This window comes from Nycticebus coucang, chromosome 14 (assembly GCF_027406575.1).
Source record: "Nycticebus coucang isolate mNycCou1 chromosome 14, mNycCou1.pri, whole genome shotgun sequence".
Classification (NCBI taxonomy): domain Eukaryota; kingdom Metazoa; phylum Chordata; class Mammalia; order Primates; family Lorisidae; genus Nycticebus; species Nycticebus coucang.
Window position 1 is genome coordinate 57,639,361 of NC_069793.1, and position 8,267 is coordinate 57,647,627.

Consider the following 8,267-nt stretch of genomic DNA (forward strand, 5'->3'; position numbering starts at 1 on the left):
ATACCATCATAACAGGGACTTTAACACTCCTCTTACAGAGCTGGACAGATCGTCTAAACAGAAATTGAACAAAGATATAAGAGATTGAAATGAGACCCTAGAACAACTGTGCTTGATAGACGCATATAGAACACTCCATCCCACAGATAAAGAATGTACATTCTTCTCATCACCCCATGGGACAGTCTCCAAAATTGATCATATCCTGGGACACAAAACAAATATCAACAGAATCAAAAGAATTGAAATTTTACCCTGTATCTTCTCAGACCATAAGGCACTAAAGGTAGAACTGAACTCTAACAAAAACGCTCGATCCCACACAAAGGCATGGAAATTAAACAATCTTCTGCTGAATAACAGATGGGTGCAGGAAGAAATAAAACAGGAAATCATTAACTTCCTTGAGCATAACAACAATGAACACAAGCTACAAAAAACTGTGGGATACTGCAAAAGCAGTTTTGAGAGGAAAATTCATTGCTTTACATGCCCACATTTGAAAAACAGAAAGAGAGCACATCAACAATCTCACAAGCCATCTTAAGGAATTGGAAAAAGGAGAACAATCAAAACCTAAACTCAGTAGAAGAAAAGAAATATCCAAAATCAAATCAGAGATCAATGAAATTGAAAACAAAAGAATCATTCAGAAAATTAATGAAACAGGAGTTCGTTTTTTGAAAAAATAAAAAAAAAAAAATAGATAAACCATGGGCCAGACTAACGCTAAATAGAAAAGTAAAATCTCTAGTAACCTCAATCAGAAATGATAAAGGGGAAATAACAACTGATCTCACAGAGATATAAGACATCATCTCTGAATACTACCAGAAAGTGCATGCCCAGAAATTTGACAATGTGAAGGAAATGGATCAATATTTGGAATCACACCCTCTCCCTAGACTTAGCCAGGAAGAAATAGAGCTCCTGAACAGACCAATTTCAAGCACTGAGATCAAATAAACAATAAAAATTCTTTCAACCAGAAAATGCCCTGGTCCAGATGGCTTCACTCCAGAATTCTATCAAACCTTCAAGGAAGAGCTTATTCCTGTACTGCAGAAATTATTCCAAAAAATTGAGGAAGAAGGAATCTTCCCCAACACATTCTATGAAGCAAACATCACCCTGATACCAAAACGAGGAAAAGACCCAAACAAAAAGGAGAATTTCTGACCAATCTCACTCATGAATATAGATGCAAAAATTCTCAACAAATCCTAGCCAATAGATTACAGCTTATCATCAAAAAAGTCATTCATCATGACCAAGTAGGTTTCATCCCAGGGATGCAAGGCTGATTTAACATACTCAAGTGCATAAATGTTATCCACCATATTAACAGAGGCAAAAATAAAGATCACATGATCCTCTCAATAGATGCAGAAAAAGCATTTGATAAAATCCAGCATCCTTTTCTAATTAGAACACTGAAGAGTATAGGCATAGGTGGCACATTTCTAAAACTGCTTGAAGCTATCTATGACAAACCCACAGCTAGTATTTTACTGAATGGAGTAAAACGGAAAGCTTTTCCTTTTAAAACTGGAACCAGACAAGGTTGTCCTCTGTCACCTTTACTATTCAACATGGTGCTGGAAGTTCTAGCCAATACAATTAGGCAACACAAGGAAATAAAGGGAATCCAAATGGGAGCAGAGGAGGTCAAACTCTCCCTCTTTGCTGATGACATGATCTTATACTTAGAGAACCCCAAAGACTCAAGCACAAGACTCCTAGAAGTCATCAAAAAATACAGTAATGTTTCAGGATATAAAAATCAATGTCCACAAGTCAGTAGCCTTTGTATATGCCAATAACAGTCAAGATGAGAAGCTAATTAAGGACACAACTCCCTTCACCATAGTCTCAAAGAAAATGAAATACCTAGGAATATACCTAACAAAGGAGGTGAAGGACCTCTATAAAGAAAATTATGAACTCCTCAGAAAGGAAATAGCAGAGGATATTAACAAATGGAAGAACATACCATGCTCATGGATGGGAAGAATCAACATTGTTAAAATGTCTATACTTCCCAAAGCAATCTACCTATTCACTGCCAATCCTATCAAAATACCAACATCGTATTTTCAAGATTTGGAAAAAATGATTCTGCATTTTGTATGGAACCAGAAAAAACCCTGTACAGCTAAGGCAGTTTTTAGTAATAAAATTAAAGCTGGGGGCATCAGCATACCATATTTTAGTCTGTACTACAAAGCCATAGTGCCAAGACAGCATGGTAATGGCACAGAAACAGAGACATAGACACTTGGAATCGAATTGAAAACCAACAAATGAAACTAACATCTTACAACCACCTAATCTTTGATAAACTAAACAAGAGCATACCTTGGGGGAAAGACTCCCTATTCAATAAATGGTGTTGGGAGAACTGGATGTCTACATGTAAAAGACTGAAACTGGACCCACACCTTTCCCCACTCACAAAAATTGATTCAAGATGGATAAAGGACTTAAAGTTAAGGCACGAAACAATAAAAATCCTCAAAGAAAGCATAGGAAAAACACTGGAAGATGTTCATGAAGAAGTCTGCCATGGCAATTGCAACAACAACAAAAATAAACAAATGGGACTTCATTAAACTGAAAAGCTTCTGTACAGCTAAGGAGACAATAACCAAAGCAAAGAGACAACCTACACAATGGGAAAGGATATTTGCATATTTTGAATCAGACAAAAGCTTGATAACTAGGATCTATAGAGAACTCAAATTAATCCACATGAAAAAAGCCAACAATCCCATATATCAATGGGCAAGAGACATGAATAGAACTTTCTCTAAAGGTGACAGACGAATGGCTAACGAACACATGAAAAAATGTTCATCATCTCTATATATTAGAGAAATGCAAATCAAAAGAACCCTGAGATATCATCTAACCCCAGTGAGAATGGCCCACAGCACAAAATCTCAAAACTGCAGATGCTGGCGTGGATGTGGAGAGAAGGGAACACTTTTATACTGCTGGTGGGACTGCAAACTGGTACAACCTTTCTGGAAGGAAGTATGGAGAAACCTCAAAGCACTCAAGGTAGACCTCCCATTTGATCCTGCAATCCCATTACTAGGCATCTACCCAGAAGGAAGAAAATCCTTTTATCATAAGGACACTTGTACTAGACTGTTTATTGCAGCTCAATTTACAATCACCAAAATGTGGAAACAGCCTAAATGCCCACCAACCCAGGAATGAATTAACAAGCTGTGGTATATGTATACCATGGAATACTATTCAGCCATTAAAAAAAATGGAGACTTTACATCCTTCGTATTAACCTGGATGGACATGGAAGACATTATTCTTAGTAAAGCATCACAAGAATGGAGAAGCATGAATACTGTGTACTCAGTTTTGATATGAGGACAATTAATGACAATTAAGATTATGCAGGGGGGAGGAAAAGCAGATAGAGGGACGAAGGGAGGGGTTTGGGGTTTGGGGCCTTGGGGTGTGTCACACTTTATGGAGGCAAGACATGATTGCAAGAGGGACTTTGCCTAACAATTGCAATCAATGTAACCTGGCTTATTGTACGCTCAATGAATCCCCAACAATAAAAATACATCAGTTAAAAAAAGAAAAAAGAAAGAAAGAAAGAAAGAAAAGAACAAAGAAAAGAAAACACTTTAGAAAAAAAAGTGAAAAAAAAAAACTTTTTTATCAAAGCATGGAATTAGAGAGTATTGAGGCAAACTTCAGAATAGAAGAGGACCTTTAAAATATACAAATCTGACAAAAGACTCATAACAGATTATAGTAAGAAAAAATCAAAGAAAAAAGTATAATATAAGAATAAAATTTGCAGAAGACTTTAAAAGATGTTACATAATTGAGGGTGTATAGATGGCTGATAAATGTATTTATTAAAATGCTCAACACAAAAGGTATAAAGTGATGAGATGAACACTGCCTGATTATTTCTGTAAAAACTAGTATCTACCCCCTGAATTCTCTGATGTCATCCACAACCATATATACATAATTTAATTCACCAGAGTGTTAGAACTTTTTTAAACTGGTACCTCCCATAGGTCATCTTTACATTCCTAACCATTTGAAAAGAGTTGCACCTTTACCAATTTACACATAGCATGCCATGAACATTGTACTGGGTACCTAAAATAAAGAAATGACATTAGTGGCAATGAACACCTTGAAATATACCACAAAGAAGTATGGCAGCTATGTTCTGGGTTTGCATTATCCTGGGTGTATCAGTCAATAATTTTATGCCCTGGAAATACCAACTGACTTGCTGAAAGAAAGCTCTACTGTGCCCAGCCCCCTTCGCACCAGCATTCCCCAGGAGATTTCCCTACTACTCAAAGGCTTGTCTGGTAAGCGCTCAAAGTTCCTTCTGTGTTATCTTGATTGAGTCTCCTGGTAGCAAAATTGTGAAACAAATTATTTTGGTCTAGTCTAAATTAGATGAAATTAAAACTTTTCCAAGATGCCAGGGTAACTATTTCTGAAGATTATAATAATCCTGTACAAAAAAGACCAAGTCTTCCGGAGAAAGTGACCCAGGATATCAACACCATCACCAATTGCATTTTCATCGAATATATGATGCTTTCCAAAATGCTACTTTATAAGATGATATTTTTAAAGAATATGCTACTTAACGGAAGTAAAAAAAATACTCTCTAATCATAGACTCCCTAATAATGGGCATAAGAAAGTAAAAGTAGAACAGTATTCTCCTGGTATTCTAATTCTAAAATATACACATTTAATTTGTACCCAGTAGATTTTCATGTAAATGATATATTTTATTTTGTGGTTCTATAAAATTATAAAGTGGACAGCCATAATCAATGTACAGGCATTGTATATTTAAGATAATTCTTCACATAAATTAAGGCTAATTGCCAACATAAACATCCATCATATATGTTCCTAAAACTATTGTTTTATAATTTCTAGACTCACACTGGATTTCTTTCCAATGAGGAATGTATTCTTGCCATCAATTTCCTCATGGCCTCTTTCACCTCCTTGTTCCTCAGACTGTAGATCAGAGGGTTCAGCATGGGGATCACTACTGTGTAGAACACGGACACTACTTTATTATAATCAGCTGAGTGGCTTGACTGTGGTACAATATAAACAAATGTAACTGTCCCATAGAACAGAGTGACTGCAGTGAAGTGGGAGGTGCAGGTGGAGAAGGCCTTGTGTCTTCCCCCAGTTGAGCGCATTTTCAGGATCGAGGTAAGGATGTAAAGATATGACACAACTATGATAAACAGTGTGATCACAATGATTGACCCAGCTGAGATGACAGGAGATATTTCAGCAATATAAATATGGGTACAAGAAAGCTTCACAAGTGGAGGGAGGTCACAGAAGAAATGGTTGATTCTATTTGGTCCACAGAAAGTCAAGCTCAATAAGCAGCCAGTACATGATGAAGAATTTACACAACCACCCAGATAGGAAGCAACCAATAAGATGATGCAGACCCTGCGAGACATGTGTGTGGAGTAGAGAAGTGGAGAGCAGATGGCCAAGTAGCGATCATAGGCCATGGCAGCCAGCAGGAAGCCCTCTGCTGTCCCAAAGACAACATCAGAGCCAAGCTGGGCTATGCAGCCAGCAACAGGGATAGCCGTTCTCTCCCTTAGGAAACTCACAATCATGATAGGCGTGACTGATGTGGAATAGCCAATGTCCACAAAGGCCAAATGGCTGAGGAAGAGGTACATAGGGGTGTGAAGCTGAGGGCTTTTTCGAATTAACGTGATTATACTGATGTTGCCCAATATGGTAACAACATAGATTCCTAGAAAGACCACAAAGAAGACTGAACGAAGAGTAGGATCCTCTGCTAACCCCAAAATAATGAATTCTGTCACCATTGTGGTATTTCCAGTCTCCATCTTTCTTGGAATGGTGCCTATTGAAATAAAAACCAGTGGATATCAGAATAAATTAAATAATCTCTTAATTAACATATTTATTTCAACATTCAGCTTACTAAAAATCAAAATGTAGATACCACTTTTGTCTAATGCTTACATGTCACAAAATGTTTCTAAACATCTTGCATTAAGCATTGAGAATATTAATGTCCATTATCATAAAGGCACAGATACATTGTAAATTCTAATTCAATTATATTAAAAAGATTAGATGATGTTATACTGTCTGACAAAGATTTGTACCCATATAGCAATCTGAAATAAAATATAAATTACAAGCAATTAGGTTACATTGTTTGCATTTGCTAGGTAAAGTACAAGTTGTAGTTGAGGCTTCACCCACGAGTGTGTAATATACCCTTACATTGTGCCCATTAGGTGAGAGTTTACCATATACTCTCACTCCAATTCCCCCCACACCAGAATTTAATTGTGTTTGTTTCCTGGTGTGGACATGTACTTGTTCAGTTCTCAACCTTTGGGTCACGATCCACAGGAACGGTATTAAAGGGCCGCAGCATTAGGAAGGTTGAGAACCACTGATCTACTAGTTTCATATTAGTATTGAGCACATTGGATGATAGCTTTTCCATCCTTCTGATACTATATTAAAGAGAATGTTCTCCAACTCTCAGGGAGAGACAAGATGGTGGACTGAAGCCAGCTTTCCACAGAGGCTCTCGTCCAGAAGGAGAATTAAGGGACAAAAATTTAGTAAGAAATCTGGTGGATTTGAGCTGCATCAAGAGAGAAGGTTGAAGAATGTACATCAACCCCACTGAGGTGAGTTGCGACCACAAGGATGCAAACAAAAGGTACAAAATCCATCACCAAGTGGACGAGAGTGCCCCCGCTCCCATAAGACCAGCTCAAGAGCCCCACAAACAAACAAACAAATGGGCAGAAATCAAAGGCCCTCCCACTACACTCTACGGGAGACACCTTATAAAAACTGGACCTACCTCCCCTACTAGGGTGCCATGGCGTCCCCCTGCCAGGCATAAAAATGTATAAAACTGTAAATATCCTTTACCTGCAACCCTGAAATCCCAGCACCCCCCTCCACATACACTGATGTCTGGAGGCTGTCCCCCAGGATTTCAGATTTTTGGGTGATTTCTTGAGGGGTGTGGACAGTGCCCGAGCTGCGGCTTGTCAGCACTGACCCTAGGGCACGGGAGCGAGGAGAGGGCAGTCGGCTGAGGGAGAGCCATGCCAGGGCGGCACTTCCCCGAAGCATGTTGCAACAGCCCTCCTTGGGCAACAATACAGCCAGGCATAAAACTGAGTGAAACTGTGTATCTTCCCCTCTCGCAATGCTGAGCACCCAGCGCTCCCCTCCAGTCTCGCTCGCGGGTCTGGGCGCCTGTCCCCCAGGAGTCCAGATTTTTGGGTGATTTCTCGTGGGGTGTGGACAATGCCTGAGCTGTGCTGACTCTTAGGCATGGGAGCAAGGAGAGGACGGTAGGCTGCAAGGGAACCACTCCAGACCAGCGGTTCCCTGGGACACAGAGTGGTGGCTGTCTTCTGGCAGTGGTGTGGCCAGGCATAAAACTGTGTGGAACTGTGTATGCTCGCTACCTACAGCTCTGGGCTCCCAGCACTCTCCTTCGCCCTCACCCTCCTTCGCCCCCACTCTGAGATCTGGAGGCCTGTCCCCAGGAGTCCGGATTTTTGGGTGATCTCTCGAGGGGTGTGGAAAGAGCATAAACTGCAGCTGGTCAGTGCTGACTATGGGGCATGGGAGCAAGGAGAGAAGGGTTGGCTGGGTGCGAGCCACACCAGAGCTGTGGTTCCCGGAGGCGGATCAATAGCCATTCTTTTTTAATAGCAAAACACCTCACTCCTGGATATTCTGAAGCCACCCCCCCCCGTCTCCCTGGGCAACAAGAAAAGGCCACCTGTGAGTAAAGGATTTGCCTGAGGCTACTCACAAACCCAGAAAGCTTCCAGGGTGGGGCCGACTCAAAGAGGTAACTGAATAAAAACCTCCAGCAGCAAAGAGGTTCGAACTCAGAACAGCTTATCTTCTGTAGGCGATTTTAGGAGGAACAGAGATACAATCCCGCATAGTTGTTCTGTTCTGTTCTGTCAGTAACATCAATCGGGGCAAGGCTGAGCCTGAGTCAATGCCTCCCGACCTTCATCAAGCACCCAAGGATGTCAGGCCTCACCTCCTCCTGCTAGATAGCGGCAGAGTGCAGAGGCCTGGCAGATTTCCTTGAAATTCAGGGAGGTGCAAACCCCTGGAGTATCTGTTCACTATAGGCAAATGGGCCAGCCATCTGCAGTGATATCAGTGACTGGGCC

General features: G+C 40.3%; 1 protein-coding gene across 1 annotated transcript; it reads right to left on the reverse strand.

Moving 5' to 3' along the window:
- Positions 1-4,961: 4,961 nt before the first annotated feature.
- Positions 4,962-5,915, reverse strand: LOC128564413 (olfactory receptor 481-like). Its single transcript, XM_053559895.1, has one exon. The coding sequence runs from the start codon at positions 5,913-5,915 to the stop codon at positions 4,962-4,964; it is 954 nt and encodes a 317-aa protein (XP_053415870.1).
- Between the last annotated feature and the right edge of the window lie 2,352 nt (positions 5,916-8,267).

Bases quoted from the DNA above. Each gene is read 5' to 3' on its own strand.
- LOC128564413 (XM_053559895.1), bottom strand. From the start codon at position 5,915: ATGGAGACTGGAAATACCACAATGGTGACAGAATTCATTATTTTGGGG.